The sequence below is a fragment of the Netta rufina genome (genome assembly GCF_964035555.1).
Source record: "Netta rufina genome assembly, chromosome: 30".
Taxonomy (NCBI): domain Eukaryota; kingdom Metazoa; phylum Chordata; class Aves; order Anseriformes; family Anatidae; genus Netta; species Netta rufina.
The window spans coordinates 1,771,298-1,788,789 of NC_140154.1; the positions used below are offsets into that span (position 1 = coordinate 1,771,298).

At 63.3% G+C, this 17,492-nt stretch overlaps 3 protein-coding genes across 3 annotated transcripts; 2 read left to right on the forward strand and 1 right to left on the reverse strand.

Moving 5' to 3' along the window:
- Positions 1–628: 628 nt before the first annotated feature.
- Positions 629–8,581, forward strand: PFKM (phosphofructokinase, muscle). Its single transcript, XM_084303714.1, has 22 exons — positions 629–853; positions 1,606–1,679; positions 1,775–1,852; positions 2,091–2,280; positions 2,468–2,633; positions 2,717–2,761; positions 2,848–2,956; positions 3,421–3,516; positions 3,613–3,705; positions 3,804–3,929; positions 4,895–4,959; positions 5,183–5,246; positions 5,319–5,465; positions 5,719–5,789; positions 5,877–5,964; positions 6,065–6,217; positions 6,315–6,479; positions 7,397–7,458; positions 7,536–7,647; positions 7,748–7,847; positions 7,969–8,074; positions 8,193–8,581. Exons 1-22 carry the CDS (start codon positions 763–765, stop codon positions 8,338–8,340), a joined length of 2,349 nt encoding a protein of 782 aa, XP_084159840.1. The 5' UTR covers positions 629–762; the 3' UTR covers positions 8,341–8,581.
- A 1,063-nt stretch (positions 8,582–9,644) lies between these two features.
- On the reverse strand, positions 9,645–12,134 carry ASB8 (ankyrin repeat and SOCS box containing 8). Its single transcript, XM_084303745.1, has 3 exons — positions 11,805–12,134; positions 10,816–10,920; positions 9,645–10,468 (listed from the first exon to the last, which is right to left on the reverse strand). The coding sequence occupies exons 1-3, from the start codon at positions 11,919–11,921 to the stop codon at positions 9,836–9,838; spliced, it is 855 nt and encodes a 284-aa protein (XP_084159871.1). The 5' UTR covers positions 11,922–12,134; the 3' UTR covers positions 9,645–9,835.
- Positions 12,135–12,146: 12 nt separating this feature from the next.
- Positions 12,147–16,649, forward strand: LOC311220189 (uncharacterized protein; the record flags this gene model as incomplete). Its single annotated transcript, XM_084303651.1, has 4 exons — positions 12,147–12,266; positions 13,314–13,570; positions 13,701–13,798; positions 15,905–16,649. The coding sequence occupies 4 exons, from the start codon at positions 12,147–12,149 to the stop codon at positions 16,465–16,467; spliced, it is 1,038 nt and encodes a 345-aa protein (XP_084159777.1). The 3' UTR covers positions 16,468–16,649.
- Positions 16,650–17,492: the final 843 nt, after the last annotated feature.

Below are 17,492 nucleotides of genomic sequence, written 5' to 3' on the forward strand. Positions count from 1 at the left end.
CCAGGTCAGAGCCCTGGGACCAGTGAGGGACAGGGACTGGGACCAGTTAGGGACAGGGACTGGGACCAGTGAGGGACAGGGACTGGGACCAGTGAGGGAATAGAGCCCAGGACCAGTTAGGGAACAGGGACTGGGACCAGTAGGGAACAGAGCCCAGGACCAGTGAGGGACAGCGACTGGGACCAGTAGGGGACAGGGACTGGGACCAGTTAGGGAACAGGGACTGGGACCAGTAAAGGAACAGAGACTGGGACAATGAAGGAGGTCAAACTGGGGTCAGCAGGGAATAGAGACTGGGACCAGTAAGGAGGGCAGCCAGGGACCAGTAAAGGAACAGAGCCTGGGACCAGCAGGACCCCTCCCCTGGGACACAACGCCCCCCTCCTGCCCCCAGGCCCCCCCCCACGCCTCAGTTTCCCCCCAAACCTCCCCATTTTTACACCAGGCTGCAGCAAAAAAAAAAACACCACCATTTTGCCATTTTGCATCAAAACAACCCCAGAGGTGGCCCTGGGGGGGCGGGGGGGGGGGTGTTGGGGACAACCCAGGGCCACGTCACCCCCCCCCCAGTGCCACCCCCGGGGCCGCCCCTCCCTCCCGGTGCCCGATTTAGGGGCTGACGCGGGGCTCGCTGTCACTTCGCCGCGTGACACCGGGGCCGCGCTCGGTGCCTCTCCGCCGCCACCGAGCCCCCCTCCCAGCCCCCAAAAGTTTGTTTGTTTTTTTTTTTTGCCCCATTTCCCTCTTTTTTCAGCCAAGAAGATGGCGCAGCCGCCGAAGGCCTGCGTGCACACGGAGAACCTGGGCGCCGGCAAAGCCATCGCCGTCCTCACCTCCGGGGGGGACGCGCAGGGTAAGGACGGGATGGGACCCCCCAAAACCCACCCTGGTTGGGCTGTTTTGGGGATAGAACAGGCTAAAATGGGGCAAAATGGGCTAAAATGGGGCTTGCGTGCGCCTGGCTCTTGGGGCTCGTTGCTTGTTGTGTCCCCCAGGTGGTTTTTGGGGGGGTCTCCGCGGGCTGGTGGGGGACAGGAGGGTTTGGAGCTTGGGGGGTGACGTGGTAATGACCACCAAGAATGGTCTGTGATGACAATTTCCAGCCCTGATTTGGTGTAAATTATAGGAATTTGCGCTAATTGCCCTGCACGGGGACACGATCAGCCTGGAGCTGCCAGCAGCCCTGGCGGGGATGTCCCCGAGGTCCCCAAACCGGGGACACGCAGCGTGGGGTGGCTGAGGGAAGGAAGCCAAAACCTGGGAGTTTCGGGCAGTGGGATGGCCCAAAACCACTCAAATTGAGCCCAATTTTGCTGTCTGCCCTCGAAAGGGGGCCTCATCGAGGCCAGGGGGCTCTGCTTTGCCTCAGCGCCACCGCGGCGTGCCACCAGCTGTCCCCGACACCGGCGTCACGCGGCCCCGGCGCCGCTAAATGTCAGCGGGGCAAAAATAACCCGCAGCTGCGGGGCCGGGGGGGGGGGGAGGAAAACAAACAGGGAGCTTTGCGAGATGAGGGCTATGGGGGGGGGGACACACGGGGATGGCTTTAGGGCCCCCCCCCCCCCCCCCCCAGCCCCGGATTTGGGGACTCTCCTCTCCCCGCAGGCATGAACGCGGCCGTCCGCGCCGTGGTGCGCGTGGGCATTTACACGGGTGCCAAAGTCTACTTCGTGCATGAGGTTGGTGCCCCCCCCGCCCCCCTTTTGCCCCCCCAAACCCCAACAGGGACCCCAAATCACCGCTGCTTTCCTCCCCCCCCCCCAATATTTTGCAGGGCTACCAGGGGCTGGTGGACGGCGGGGACAACATCAAGGAGGCCACCTGGGAGAGCGTCTCCATGATGCTGCAGCTGGTGAGCCGGGAAGGGGGGGACACCGAGGGGGGGGGGGACAACACGGTTTTGCCCCCCCCTTGACCTTCTCAGCTGTAACCCAACGCCACGGGGGCGAAGGGCCGAGCCCGAAAATAACCCGAAACCGGAGCCGCCCGCTGGCACCCGCGTGGCGGGGAGCACGGCGCCTGTTTTTGGGGTGCCGCTGCTTGTTTTTAACGACGATTTATCTTTTTTTGGGGGGGTGGGCGCCCCCCAGGGCGGCACGGTCATCGGCAGCGCCCGGTGCCAGGATTTTCGGACGCGTGAGGGGCGCCTGAAAGCCGCCCGCAACCTGGTGAAGCGCGGCATCACCAACCTCTGCGTCATCGGCGGCGATGGCAGCCTCACCGGCGCCGACACCTTCCGCGCCGAGTGGAGCAGCCTCCTGGCCGAGCTGCTGAAGACAGGTACACACCCCCCCCCCAAAAAAAAAATCCCCCTGGTTGTCTTCCAACACCTTCCTTTAAGCGCGTTTTGCACAAAAATGTGGTTTTTCCTACACCGGGATTTGGGCAGTTTTGCCCCAAATGGGTAGGGGGAGGCAGCGGGAACGGGGGGTGTTGCCCCACACCCCCGCCACCCCCTTTTTTTTAGGGGGGATCACGGCGGAGGAGGCGAAGAAGTCGAGCTACCTGAACATCGTGGGCATGGTGGGCTCCATCGACAACGACTTCTGCGGCACCGACATGACCATCGGCACCGACTCGGCGCTGCACCGCATCATGGAGATCGTGGACGCCATCACCACCACGGCCCAGAGGTGACACGGGGACGGCCCCGTCCCGTACCCAGGTCCCCCCTGCTCCTTCCCCGTGGTGTAACTTGGCCCCGCGTCTCTCGCAGCCACCAGCGGACGTTCGTGCTGGAAGTGATGGGTCGGCACTGCGGGTACGTCCCCACGCTGCCTCCGGGAGCTGGATCCCGATGAAAAATGGGGAAAATGCCCCAAATGGCCTCTTTTTCTGCCCCCGCAGCTACCTGGCTCTCATCACCTCCCTGGCCTGCGGCGCCGACTGGGTCTTCATCCCCGAGTCCCCTCCCGAGGATGACTGGGAGGACCACTTGTGCCGGAGGCTGACAGAGGTAGGGTAGGGTCCGGGGGGGTGCCACCTGCCTGTCCCTGTCCCCATCCCTGTCCTCGTCCCCATCCGTATCTCTATCCCCATCCCAGTCCCCATCCTTGATCCCATTCCATACCTTTTTCTGTCCTTGTCCCCATCCCCATCCCTGTTTTATCCTTGTCCCTATCTACATCCCTGTTTTGTCCCCATCTCCATCCCTGTCCCTGTTTGGTCCCCATCCTTGTCCCCATCCCATCCCCCTTTCTGTCCCCAACCCCACCTCCATCCCAATTCCTATTTTGTCCCCATCCCCATCCCATCCCTGTTCCTGTCCCCATCCCCATCTCCACATCCCCACCCCCATCCCTATTTTGTCTCCATCCCATCCCCATCCCTATCCCTATTTAACCCCCATCTCTGTCCCCACCCCGCTCCATGTCCCCGTCCCCCTTCCTGTCCCCCTCCTCACCTCCACCTCTCCCCCAGACCCGCCTGGGCGGCTCGAGGCTGAACATCATCATCGTGGCCGAGGGCGCCATCGACAAGCACGGCAAGCCCATCACCTCCGACGACATCAAAAATGTAAGCGGGACGGCGGGAGCCCAATTTCTGCCCCCATTTTTGGTCCGGGGGGGGGTCTGGGCACCCCATCCCTGAGCCAAACCCTCTGTCTTGCAGCTGGTGGTGAAGCGTTTGGGCTATGACACCCGGGTCACCATCCTGGGCCACGTGCAGCGCGGCGGGACGCCCTCCGCCTTCGACCGTGTCCTGGTAGGTGGCTCCATCCCCCCGTCCTGTGCCGGTCCCAGCTGAACGGGGCCGTGGTGATGTCCCTGTCCCTGTCCCCAACCCCTTCCCTGTCCCCCCAGGGCAGCCGCATGGGTGTGGAAGCCGTCATGGCCCTGCTGGAGGCCACTCCCGAGACCCCCGCCTGCGTCGTCAGCCTCTCGGGCAACCAGGCCGTGCGCCTGCCCCTGATGGAGTGCGTGCAGGTGGTGAGTGCGGGGCAGGGACACGGAACAGCTCGGGCTGCTGCCATGCAAACCCACCCAGCACGGTGCAAACCCATCCACCACGATGTAAACCCATCCACCACGGTGCAAACCCACCCAGCACGGTGCAAACCCGTCCAGTGCATTGCAAACCCAGCCCATGCAGTGCAAATCCACGCAGTGTGCTTGCTACAACCCCCTCCAGTGTGATGTGAACCCAGCCAGCACGGTGCAAACCCACCACGTGTGGTGCAGTGTGCTGCAGGCCTGGCTGGCGTGGTGCAAACCCGGCTGGGTGCGCTGCAAACTGGCTGGTGCAGTGCAAATCCATCTGGTACAGGGCAAAAACTGACCAGCACGGTGCAAAAGCATCTGGAATGGTGCAAAACAACCCCTGGCATGGTGCAAATCCGTCTGGTATGGGGTAAAAACATCCAGCACGGTGCAAACCCATTTGGCATGGTGCCAAAACATCCCTGGCACAGTGCAAACTCATCTGGTATGGGACAAAAACATCCAGCACGGTGCAAACCCATCTGGTATGGTACAAAACCATCCCTGGCATGGTGCAAACCTATGTGGTATGGGGCAAAACCCATCCCTGGCACAATGCAAACCCATCTGGCACAGCGCAAACGCATCTGGCATGGTGCAAAATCCACCCCTGGCATGGTGCAAACCCATCTGGTATAGGGTAAAAATGTCCTGCACAGTGCAAACCCATCTGGTATGGTGCAAAACCATCCCTGGCACAGCACAAACCTGTCCCTGGCATGCTGCAAACCCAGCCGGTGCTGTGCAAATCTGGCCAGAGTGATGCAAAACCATCCCGTGTGGTGCAAACTCAGCCGGCACGATGCAAAACTCATCCACTGTGACACAAAACCCGGCCGGTGTGGCACAAACCCATCGGCACGGCACAAACCTAGTGGGCACGGCACAAACCAGCCCGTCTCTGATCCCCGCAGACCAAAGATGTGACGACGGCGATGAACGAGAAGCGCTTCGACGATGCCCTGAAGCTGCGGGGCCGGTGAGCACCCACAGCACCCAGAGCACCCACAGCACATCCCTCGTGGGGCTCTGCCCATCCCCAGCACTCCCTCAACTCTCCCTATTTTATTTTATTTTATTTTATTTTATTTTATTTTATTTTATTTTATTTTATTTTATTTTATTTCATTCCATTTTATTTTATTTCATTCCATTTCACTATTTCATGTCATTATTTCATTCTTTTCTTTTTCTTTTTACAGGAGTTTCCAAAACAACTGGAACGTGTACAAGCTGCTGGCGCACATCCGCCCGCCCTCCACCAAGGTGAGGCGTTGAGGAGGGGGCAGCGGGGGGCACCCCGAACCCCCCTTAAAACCATCTCCTCGCCCCCCCCAGAGCGGCTACACGCTGGCCGTGCTCAACGTGGGCGCCCCGGCCGCCGGCATGAACGCGGCCGTGCGCTCCACCGTGAGGATCGGCCTCATCCACGGGCACCGCATGCTGGCGGTGCACGACGGCTTCGAGGGGCTCGCTTTTGGGAAGGTGGGTGAGGAAATGGGGGGGGGGGGAAAGGGGGTGCACGGGGAAAGGGGGTGCACGGGGGAAGGGTGCAGCCCCCAAACCTGCAGCTCCCAGGGATGGGGCTCCCCTTGCAGCTTTGCTTGGGGGTACCCCAATATTGATGCCCGACCTGCACGGTGAGGTCGGTGCGCCCCCAAAACTCTCCTCTTCCTTCTTCTCCCCCCCTCCCCGCCCCCCAATTTTTGCGTTTGGCTTCCCCCCCCCACGCTGCCAGGTGGAAGAGATCAGCTGGGAGAGGGTCGGCGGCTGGACGGGGCTGGGTGGCTCCAAGCTGGGGACGAAGAGGTAACGCCGCCCCGCGCAAACCCGGGTGTGGGGGCCCGGGCAAAGCCCACCCCCGGAGGTTTTACTCCCCCCCAACACTTCGGCCAGGACCTTGCCCAAGAAATACTTCGAGGAAATCAGCGCCAACATCAGCAGCTTCGGCATCCACGGGCTGATCATCATCGGGGGCTTCGAGGTGAGCGGGGCAGCAGTGGGACAAGGGTGGGGGGCAGCTCCTGACGCCCATGCCCTCATTTTTGGCTGCCCCCCCCCCCTCCCCCAAACTCCTTCCCAAGGCTTTCACGGGCAGCCTGGAGATGATGGAGGGCAGGGCCAAGTTCGAGGAGCTCTGCATCCCGCTCTGCGTCATCCCCGCCACCGTCTCCAACAACGTCCCCGGCTCCGACTTCAGCATCGGCGCCGACACCGCCCTCAACACCATCACCACGGTGCGGCACCCAGCCCCCCGCTTCCCCCCCGTTAATTAGTCGCCCCGTTAATTAGACGCCGCCCCCACCGTGGAAATGTTTTCTTGCTGCCTTGCAGACCTGCGACCGCATCAAGCAGTCGGCGGCGGGCACCAAGCGGCGCGTGTTCATCATCGAGACGATGGGCGGCTACTGCGGCTACCTGGCCACGCTGGCGGGGCTGGCGGGGGGCGCCGACGCCGCCTACATCTACGAGGAGCACTTCAACATCCGTGATCTGCAGGTGGGCCCCCCCCCCCCTCGGCCATGCAGCACCCCCCTCCCATCCCCAGGGCACTGCGGTGGGGCCAGGGCTGTGTTCGTCCTCTTGGTGTGCCCCAAACGGAGCCTGGTTGGAGGGGTGGGGGCTGCCTCCATCCCTGTGTACCCCAAAACGGAGCATCATTTTAGGGATGGGGGGCTGCCTTTATCCCTGTGTCCCCCCCCCCAAATTGATTTCCATTTTAGGGGTGGGGGCTGCATTTATCCTTGCCCACATCGACCCCAATTAGAGCCACATTTTAAGGATGGGGGCTGCCTTGATCACTGGGTACCCCAAAACAGAGCATCATTTTAGGGGTGGGGGCTGCCTTTATCCTTGCCCACATCGCCCCCAATCTGAGCCCCATTTTAGGGGTGGGGGCTGCCTTTATCCCTGCCTGTGTCCCCCCCAATCTGAGCCTCATTTTAGGGGTGTGGGTTGCATTTACCAATTCCTGTGTTTCCCAAAACTGAGCTTCCTTTTAGGGGTGGGGGCTGCCTTTATCCCTGTGTCCCCCCCAAATTGATTCCTATTTTAGGAGTGGGGGCTGCCTTTATCCTTGCCCACATCACCCCCAATCTTAGCCTCATTTTAGGGGTGGGGGCTGCATTTACCAATTCTTGTGTCCCCCCAAACTGAGCCCCGTTTTAGGGGTGGGGGCTGCCTTCATCCCTGCCTGTGTCCCCCCAGACTAAACCTCATTTTAGGGGTGGGGGCTGCCTTTGTCCCTGCCCATGTGCCCCCTAAAATGAGCCTCATTTTAGGGGTGGGGGCTGCCTTTATCCCTGCTCACACCCCCCCCAGCCAAGCACCACCGCAGGGACAGGGCCACCCCATTAATCCCCCCCCCCCGTGCTTCCAACACCCACCTCCCACCCGGCTTTTCCTCACCCCCCCAGATCAACGTGGAGCATTTAACTGAAAAAATGAAGACGACGGTGAAACGGGGGCTGGTGCTCAGGTAAGGACGAGGCCGGGGTGGGGGGCCCATGCCCTCGAGCTGCCCCCCCCTGAGCCCGGCCTCATCTCCTCGTGCAGGAACGAGCGCTGCAACGAGAACTACACCACCGACTTCATCTACAACCTCTACTCCGAGGAGGGGAAGGGCATCTTCGACTGCCGCAAGAACGTGCTGGGGCACATGCAGCAGGTACGGCTGTGCCCCAAACCCCCCCGCGAGGGGCTGGAGCCCCCCCCGGGACGCAGCTCTCCCTGCTCTGCCCCATCACCCGGTGCTGTTTGTCCCGCAGGGTGGCACCCCGACCCCCTTCGACAGGAATTTCGGCACTAAAATGGGCGCCAAGGCGGTGGCTTGGATCACCGGGAAGATCAAAGAGTGCTCCCGGCACGGTGGGTCCTGAGGAGGGGGCGTCCCGGGCATCAGAAATAAACCAAACCCCCCTGCACACGTGCTTGGGGGTCTCGGGGAGGGGGGGCGAGGTGCTGAGGCTGCTGCTGCCCCTCCTCACAGGTCGCATCTTCGCCAACACGGCCGACTCGGCCTGCCTGCTGGGCATGCGCAAGCGCAGCCTCGTCTTCCAGCCCATCACCGAGCTCAAGGAGCAGACAGATTTCGAGTAGGTGCCCCCCCCGAACCCCCCCAGGGCTGGGGAGGAGGAGGAGGATGACGATGAGGAAGGCTGCGGGCTGGGAGCGCAGCCGGGGCACTTCACGCCGCCCTCTCCCCCCTGGCAGGCACCGCATCCCCAAGGAGCAGTGGTGGCTGAAGCTGCGCCCCATCCTGAAGATCCTGGCCAAGTACAACATCGAGCTGGACACCTCGGAGAAGGCGCACCTGGAGCACGTCAGGCAGAAGAGGATCTCCCTCGAATCCAACATCTGAGGGGCGACCGGGGGCCCTGCGCAGCTTTCCCGCAGCTGTGGGGGGGGGGGGGGGGCGTCCTCGGGGTAAATTCGGGCTGGGTGAGACCCGGTCGTGTGTTTCGTGGGCTTTGTGAGCAGAGCGGCGCTTCCCCAGCGGCGGGGGGAGCGAGGGCTGTGCCCCACGGGGAGCTCTTTAGTTCTGAATTCCCAATTAAGACGCTTCAATAAAACCGGCACCGCCCATGGCAGCGGCAAACTCACCCATTGGTGGAGGGAAACGCGGCACCCTCGTGGCTCCCTCGCCTCGCTCGACCCCACAGCCGTGTTCCCAGCACGGCGGGGAGGAATTAAAGCCCTAAAATCTTCTTTTTTCCCCCCACGTTTCTCCCATCGCATCCAGCACCCAGGTTTACCTTCCTCACCCCACCCCGGGTGCCCGTTGCAGCTCTCCCGGAGGATCCCCGGCCGGCGACGCGGTGCCAAAACCGTGCCCCACCCTGGGAAACCCCCCGAGGAGAGCAGGGCACCCCCCTAACCCCCCCCGGCCATCGACACAAACCTCCTCCAGGCCTTGCGAGGAGCCGTTTATTTCTGTACACACAAGCTGGGGACGCGGTGGGCTGGGGGCGGGCAGCGGCTCCGGGGGGGGTTTCGCCCCTCGCCCACCGTCGGGAGCGAGAGGCAGCGACCCGGGGAGCTGCTGCCAGCGCCTCCGTGCGCACGCGGTACAAACACACACAAATAAAACCAGGCACGAGGCGGGGAGGGGGCAGCGCAGAACCAAACCGAGAGCTCTGATGGCTGAGGGGAGCCAAAACCTCCTGCCCGGGAGTGTTTGGTGCCCGGAGCGGAGCCATCCTGGACGGCAGGGAAATGTTTTCTTCTTTTGCAGAAATTGTGGCCAAATTTCCGGGGGGAGAGCAGCGAGTGCTGGGCCCCAGTGACATGGGGACACCAGGCCCTGGTCGTGGGGGCCTCCTCCCCTCGCTGGCCTCGCGCCCCACAAAGGTTTCTCGCTCCTGTAGGTGCTGCATTCCCTCCAGCTCCCCTCCTTCTGCCCCTAACGCGCCGTTACGTCTTAAAACTCAGGGGGACGGGGGTGAACGAAGCTGCCCCGGGTGCCCAAGGGGTGCCCCGGGTGCTGTGCGCGGTGAGGAGGGCGCTCGCCCCACGGGGCTGCGGGCTCGAGGCGTGTGGTCGCCCACCGGGCCCCGCAGCACCTCGAGTCCTTCCCAAGGGGGAGACTCCGCCCGGAAAGCCTCGCTTTGCCCACCACAGAACAAAAAAAAAACACAAAAAAAAAACACCAAAAGAAGGACCAGGTTAATCCAGCGGCCACGACGGCTTCGCCATCTGTTAGAGGGAGGCTCGAGCTTCCTCGCCCGGCTGAAAACACAGCGCAGGAGCTCGCCAGGAGCAAGCGTGGCAGGCGCAGAGAGGAGCACGGAGCCTTTTGGAGCGTCCCCGCTGCTCGCCCAGCACCCACGGGTGCTAAAAATCGCTGCTCCGGGCGCCTAGCTGAGGAGCAGCACGTACTCCTTCAGGCAGGTGGGCAGGGGCAGCTGCTCCACGGCCTCGGGCAGGAAACGCACGCCCAGGCTGCGGCGCACGGCGTAACGCGAGAGCGTCTGCAGCGTGCCGGGGGCCGAGCAGAGCAGGGTGAGCTTCTGGCAGAGCTGCTGGTCCCTGGTCACCTCCCAGGGCATGCTGCCGTTCTTGCGCAGCTCGAAGTGTCCGATGGCGCGGTGCAGGAGGTCGAAGCAGGAATCCTCGCGCTCCGTGCCCAGTCCCCGCACCAGCAGGGCCACCAGGCGCGAGATGGGCGTCTGCCCCTTCAGGTTGACCACCCGCACCTCGGCCCCGAAGTCGAGCAGGACGCTGACGCTCTCCAGGTTGCCCTTCATGGCCGCCCAGCTGAGCGGCGTGTCGTCGTTGTAGTCGCGGGCGTTCACCAGGGCGCCGTTCTCCAGCAGCGAGCGGGCGCACTCGGCCATGTTCTTGAAGGCGGCCCAGTGCAGCGGCGTGTCCTTGTTGCCGTCCAGGGCGTTGGGGTCGGCCCCGTACTCCAGCAGGATCTCCACGCAGGTCTCGTCCTTCTCGGCCGCGTAGTGCAGCGCCGTGCGGTTATAGCCGTCCAGGGCGTTGACCTGCGGGGAGGAACGGGCGGGAGGGAAACGGGGTGAAAAAACGAGGGGCAGGGGGTGGGGGCGGCGCGAGATTCCCCCATAAAAACCAGGCGGCGTTTGGTGGCCCTTCAGGTCTCGCCCTTCCCATCCCAAACCAGCAAAATCTCAGCGAGGTGTTAAAAAATCCCTCCCTGCTCCCTCAGAGTGCCTTCATCCCGCCTGTTTTTCCCCAAAAAGGGGCAGAGCAGCCGGTACCAGGGCCGTTTTGCCCCAAAAAGGGGCAGAGCAGCCGGTACCGGGGCCGTTTTGCCCCAAAAAGGGGCAGAGCAGCCGGTACCGGGGCCGGCACCGCCCCAAGGTGCTGTTACCTCTGCTCCCTTCTGCAGCAGCAGCTCCACGCAGTCGGCGTCGGCCACCATGCAGGCGCAGTGCAGCGGCTTCAGGGTGCCGTGCATCCCGTTCACGTCGGCGCCCTACGGGGACACGGAGTCGTTAATGGGGTGGTGATTAGTTACCAGTAATTAATGGGGCGCCCCCAAACAGTGCCTGGAATTAACGGGGTGCCCCTAAATTGGCACCCATCATTAATAGGGTGCCCTCAACCAGTGCCTGGAATTAACGGGGAACCTCCAATCGGTGCCTGTCATTAACAAGGTGCCCCTAATTGGTGCCTGTCATTAATAGGATGCCCCTAATCAATGTCCATCATTAACAGGGCACCCCCAACCAGTGCCTGGAATTAACAGGGTGCCCCTAATCAGCACCCATCACTAATGGGGCACCCCCAACCGTTGCCTGTCATTAACGGGAGTCCCCAGCCAGTGCCTGGAATTAACGGGGCACCCCCAATCAGTGCCCATCATTAACGGGGTGCCCCTAATTGGTGCTCATCATTAACAGGGCACTCCCAACCAGCGTCTAGTCACTAATGGGGCACCCCTAATTGGTGCTGTTAATTAACAGGGCGCCCCTAATGGGTGCCTGTCATTAACAGGGTGCCCCTAATCAGTGCTTGTCATTAGCAGGGTGCCCCTAAATTATTGCCTGTCATTAATGGGGCACCCCCAACAAGTGCCTGGAATTAATGGGGTGCTCCTAATCAGTGCTCATCATTAATTGGACGCTCCCAACCAGCATCTGTGTTGGTTGGGAGCATCCCTAATTGGTGCTGTTAATTAACGAGGCGCCCCTAATGGGTGCCTGTCATTAACGGGGCGCCCCCAACCGGTGCCTGGAATTAACGGGGCACCCCTAATTGGTGCCCGTCACTAACGGGGTGTCCCTAATTAGCACCTATCATTAACGGGGCACCCCCGGGGGACGGAGGCCCCGGTTCCGCCCCCCTCCCGGTGCTCACCCGCCCGATGAGGTCCTCCACGTTATCCCGGGGGAACGAGCGGATGGCGGCGATGGTGCGGATGAGGCGCTCGGACAGCGAGTACTTGCTCTGCACGCTCTGCATGATGTACCACATCCTGCGGCACCGGGGGCACCGGCACCGGGACACCGGGACCCCGCCGCCGGGCCCGGCCGGGCCCCGAGGAGGGGGAGGAGGAGGAGGCCGGAGGGGAGCGGGGCCCAGGCCCGGGCCCAGGCCCAGGCCCGGAACCGGCGCCGCCGCCGCCGCCGCCGCCGCAGGCCCACCGGGAGGCGGAAGCGGCCGCCGCCACCCGGAAGTGGAAAGCGGCGGTGGTGGCGCATGCGCGGAGGACTCACCGGCCTCGCCCCGCTCGCCTCTCCGCCAATCAGCGCGCGGCGCCCTCTCGGAAGCCCCGCCCACCCAGCGGGCTCGTCCCCGCGCGGCGCTTTTAACCAATCGGTAAGCTCGGCGGAGGGTAAGCCCCGCCCTCGTGGTGGCTCTCAGCCAATCCGCTGCCGCCGGGCTCGGCTTGGGGCGCCGGGGCCCTGGCTGGGGGGTTCGGGGGGGGCGGGGGCGCTGGGACGGGACCGGGCGGGGGGGGGTACGGGGAGGGGGGGCGGGAGGAGCCCCCCCACCCCCGGGCTGCGGGGCACTGGGATGTACTGGGATATACTGGGATGGACTGGGACGTACTGGGGGCACTGGGAGGCACTGGGATATACTGGGATGTACTGGGACATGCTGGGGGCACTGGGACGTACTGGGATGTGCTGAGGGCACTGGGATGTGCTGGGAGAACTGGGATGTACTGGGAGGCACTGGGATGTGCTGGGACATACTGGAGGCACTAGGATGTACAGGGAGCACTGGGATATACTGGGATATGGTGGGGGCACTGGGAGGCACTGGGGGCACTGGGACATGCTGGGATATGCTGAGGGCACTGGGAGGTACTGGGATGTGCTGGGGGCACTGGGATGTACTGGGACATACTGGAGGCACTAGGATGTACTGGGGGCACTGGAATATACTGGGACATGCTCAGGGCACTGGGAGGCACTGGGGGCACTGGGACGTGCTGGGATATGCTGGGGACACTGGGGGGCACTGGGACGTACTGAAAGGCACCGGGATGTGCTAGGGGCACTGGGACTCACTGGGTACACTGGGATGTACTGGGAAGCACTGGGTATACTGGGACACACTGGGTGCGCTGAGATGCACTAGGACACACTGGGATGTGCTGGGAGGCACTGGATATACTGGGGACGCTGGGAGGCACTGGGACTCACTGGGAGGCACTGGGACTTACTGGGAGGCACTGAGTATACTGGGATGCACTGGGACACACTGGATGTAGTGGGAGACACTGGATGTACTGGAACACACTGGGACACACTGGATGTACTGGAAAGCACTGGGTGCACTGGGACACACTGGGACACCCCCACCAGCCCCATCCAGCTGCAGACACGGGGGGGGGGGTGGATGCAGACCCCCCCCCAGCACCCCCTGCACCCCCCCCACATCCATCCCACCCGGGGGGGGGTCCCCATCTCCCCCCATTCACCCCCTCGGTGGGGTCCCCCCTTTGTCCCCGCCCCCCCCGCGGCTGGGGGGGTCCCGTCCCCCGGTCCCCACGGCCGGGTGGGTTTGATTTGGGGGGGGGGCGATGTGAGGGAGGGGGGGGCAGGAGCTGCGCCATCGCGGGGGCCGAGCGGGAGGCCCCGCCGCTGCCGCCCCCCCCCCCACGCCAGGCCCCGGTGAGTCTTTATTTTTTTTTTTGGGGGGGGGGCAGCGGTGGTTACGATGAGTTTGTATTTTGGGGGGGGGGGTCCGGTGGTCTCCCCCCCCCGCGGCCACCCCATTTATTTGCTTGTTTCCCCCCCCCAGCAGCGTTTCCCCGTCGGAGCGTGATGGACGCCGAGGGGGGGGCCGTCAGCCCGGGGACCCCCCCCAGGACCCCGAGACCCCCGAGGGCACGGCTGCAGGTGAGCCCCCCCCCAGACCCCCCCCGGCCCCAAAATCCCCCCCCCCGTAGCGTGGGGATGGTCCCGTATTGGGGGGGGGCACGGGTGTGCGGGGAGCGGGGGGGTTGGGGGGAGATGGGGGGGGGCTGGGAGGGGGATGCTGCGATCCTACAGCGTGGGGGTGTCGCCATCCCATAATATGGGGGCATTCTGATTCGTTAGGGGGGGTAAAAGGGGGGCAGGGGTGCCCCCATCCCATAATATTGGGGTGGCTCAATTGAAGGGTGGGGGGGTGTCCTGGTTTGGGGGGGCACCCTCAGCCCATAATATGGGGGTGTCCTGTTTCGGGGGGGGGGGGCAGGGGTGCCCCCATCCCATAATAGGGCAATGTCCCAGTCCCACAGCATGGGGGTGTCCCGATCCCAGGGTGTGGGGATGCCCCGTCCCCATTTCATTGGGATACCCCAAATCTGGGGTATGGGGGTGCCCTGATCCCAAGGTATGGGGGTGTCCCGGTCCCTTGGCACAGGGATACCCCAAATCTGGGGTATGGGGGGTGCCCAAAACCAGGGGTGTGGGGATGCCCTGTCCCCATTTCATGGGGACACCCTGAATGTGGGGTATGGGGATGTCCCAATCTCAAAGTATTGGGGTGCCCTGATTCCTTGGCACAGGGATACCCCAAATCTGGGGTATGAGGGTGCCCTGATCCCAGGCAGTGGGGGTGCCCCAATTCCTTGGCACAGGGGTGCCCCAATCCCACTTTATGGGGGTGCTCTGATCCTAGGGTAAGGGGTTTCCTCGGTCCCTTGGCACAGAGATATCCCAAAATGGGGTATGGGGGTGCCCCAGATCCAGGGTGTGGGGATGCCCCGTCCCCATTTCATAGGGATACCCCAAATGTGGGGTATGGGAGTGTCCCAGTCCCTATTCACGGGGATACCCCAAATCTGAGGTGTAGGGAAGCCCTAATTCCTTGGCACAGGGATACCCCAAATCTGGGGTGCCCTGATCCCAGGGTATGGGGGTGTCCCAATTCTGGGGTGCAGGGGATGCCCCAGCCCATCAGAACAGGGGTGCCCCATCCCTACGGCACGAGGGTGCCCTAACCCCACAGCACAGAGATGCCCCGATTTCGGGGTGCAGCGGAGCCCTGCTCCTGCCCCATGGGGTTTCCCGGGACCCCAACTCCAGGAATTTGGGCTCCGGGGTCCCCCTCGGCGGTGCCACCCCCACGCCTGTCCCTACCTGGGGACGCGCTGTCCCCGTCCCACACCCCAGGCCTGTCCGGGGGGGGGCACCCTCTGCACCCCAATTCCAGCCTCACGGGGCTGGTGGGGGTGTCCAGTGGGGTGCCAGCACTGTCCCCAAAGTGGGGAGGGGGCAGAGGGGCCAGGGAAGGGGGGACGGAGGGGGTGGGGAAGGGGAAAGGGGTGGAGAAGGTGGGAAGGGGGATGGAGAGGATGAAGGGGCTGAAGGGGTGAAGACGTGGAAATGGGATGGGGAAGGGGCTGAGAGGATGGGAAAGGGGTCAAGGGGGTGGGGAAGGGGTCAAGGAAATGGGGAGGGGGTCAAGGGGAGGGGAAAGGGGATGGGGAAGGGATCAGGGGATGGGGAAGGTGCAAAGGGGTGAAGAAGGTGGGAAAGGGGCTGGGGAATGAAGGGGCCGAAGGGGTGAAGAAGGTGGAAATGGGATGGGGAAGGGACCGAGGGGATGGGAAGGGCCCAAAGGGATGGGAGAGGGGTCAAGGGGATGGGAAGGGGCCAAGAGGGTGGAGAAGGTGGGAAAGGGACGGGGCAGATGGAAAAGGTCTGGGGTAGGGACAGGGGCTGGGGAAGAGGTAGGGGAGATGGAGGAGGTGGAAGAGGGGCAGAGAAGGGGAAGAGGGGATGGAGAAGGTGGGAGAGGGCTGGGGAGGGGATGGAGAGGATGAAGAGGGGGTGAAGAAGGGGATGGGGAAGGGGCCGGTGGCTGGAGAAGGTACAAAAGGACGGAGAAGGTGGGAGAGGGCTGGAGCAGATGGAGAAACAGGAGGGTGCAAAAGGGATGGGGAAGGGGCAGAGGGGTCGCGGTGCCCCCCGCCTGCCCCGCGCCCCCACCGGTGCCCAGCTCCGCTCTCCCTGCAGCCCTCCCCGGCAGCGAGACCCCCGGGTGCCCGGCGGCGAGGCGGCGGCGGAAGGCACCCGCCCGGCCCCGGGGCAAGGCGTCGGGGGGCTCGCGGGGTTTGGGACCCCTGGAGGAGCTGCTGGGGCTGCGGGGGGGCCGCCTGCGCCCCACCATCTGCGGCGAGTGCGGCAAGGGCTTCAGCCGCAGCTCGGACCTGGCGCGGCACCAGGTGACGCACACGGGCGAGAAGCCCTACACCTGCGGCGCCTGCGGGAAGGGTTTCAGCCAGAACTCCAACCTGGCCACCCACCGGCGCATCCACACCGGCGAGAAGCCCTACGGCTGCGGGGCCTGCGGCAAACGCTTCAGCGAGAGCTCGGCGCTCGTCCAGCACCAGCGCACGCACACCGGGGAGAAGCCCTACCGCTGCGGGGAGTGCGGCAAGCGCTTCAGCGTCTCCTCCAACCTCATCCGCCACCGGCGCACCCACACCGGCGAGAAGCCCCACGGCTGCCCCGATTGCGGCGAGGGGTTTCGCCATAAATCCCAGCTCCGCCGGCACCAGAAGCTCCACGCCGCGTGACGGGGACCCTGGCGCATGGGGACGAGGAGCGGTGGCGCTACCGGTGCCGATGCTCAGCCAGGATGGGGACCGTAAGGGATGCGGGTTGGGGACGTGTGGCACCCATGCGCCCAGCCCCGGTGCACCCAAAATCCCCAGGACTGGCCTCAAAAGCCAGGCTGAGGAGGCGCTGCGGGGCCGCAACCTGGATCAATAAAAGGTCCCGGTGCCGAATCGCTCGCCCAACGTCTTCCCCAAGTGCCCCCGGGTAGTGCGGGCTGGGTTTTGGGGCCCCCACCGCTGCCACCCCGCTTTGTGCGGCCCCCATCGCCATAACACTAAATAGGACCCTAAGGAACACGAACATTGCCAGGTTCTCCCATTAAAAATGCTCCCAATGGAAGCCTTTGGGTACACCTTAACTCCCCAGGGGAGCCTTTACACAACCCCACACACAACAGGACTCTGCGCCTTCTCTCCTCCCAAACAACCCTAAACATAAATGGGACTATAACACTCGACCTTAACTAGGACCCTAAAAAATCCTTACGTCACCACTTTCTCCCATCAAAAAGTGCTCCCATCAGAAGACTTTGGGTAGACCTGAATTCCCTTCGGGAGCCTTTATGCAACCTCCCACACGACAGGACTCTGCTTTCTCTCTTTCCAAACAATCCTAAACGTAACACTAAACCTTACCCTAATTAGGACCCTATAAAAACTGACGTTTCCAGTTTCTCCCATCAAAAAGTGCTCCCAATGGAAGCCTTTGGGAAGACCTGAACTCCCTTAGGGAGCCTTTATGCAACCCCACTCTGCGCTTTCCCTCTTTCCAAACAACCACGCCATGCCACTTGGCATCCTGCGGGCCCCCTGGCCCCCCAGGCACCCCCCAGAGGAACACACACCAGGCACAGCCTGACCCTGCCCTGGTGGTAACTGAGCCACCAGGGCCGGGGCACTCTCCTGGTGGGTCTGACGGTGACAGACACGTTTTTAATGAGTGGTGGAAGTGAATCAATGTCGTAACAGCCTTGGGGAGGCAT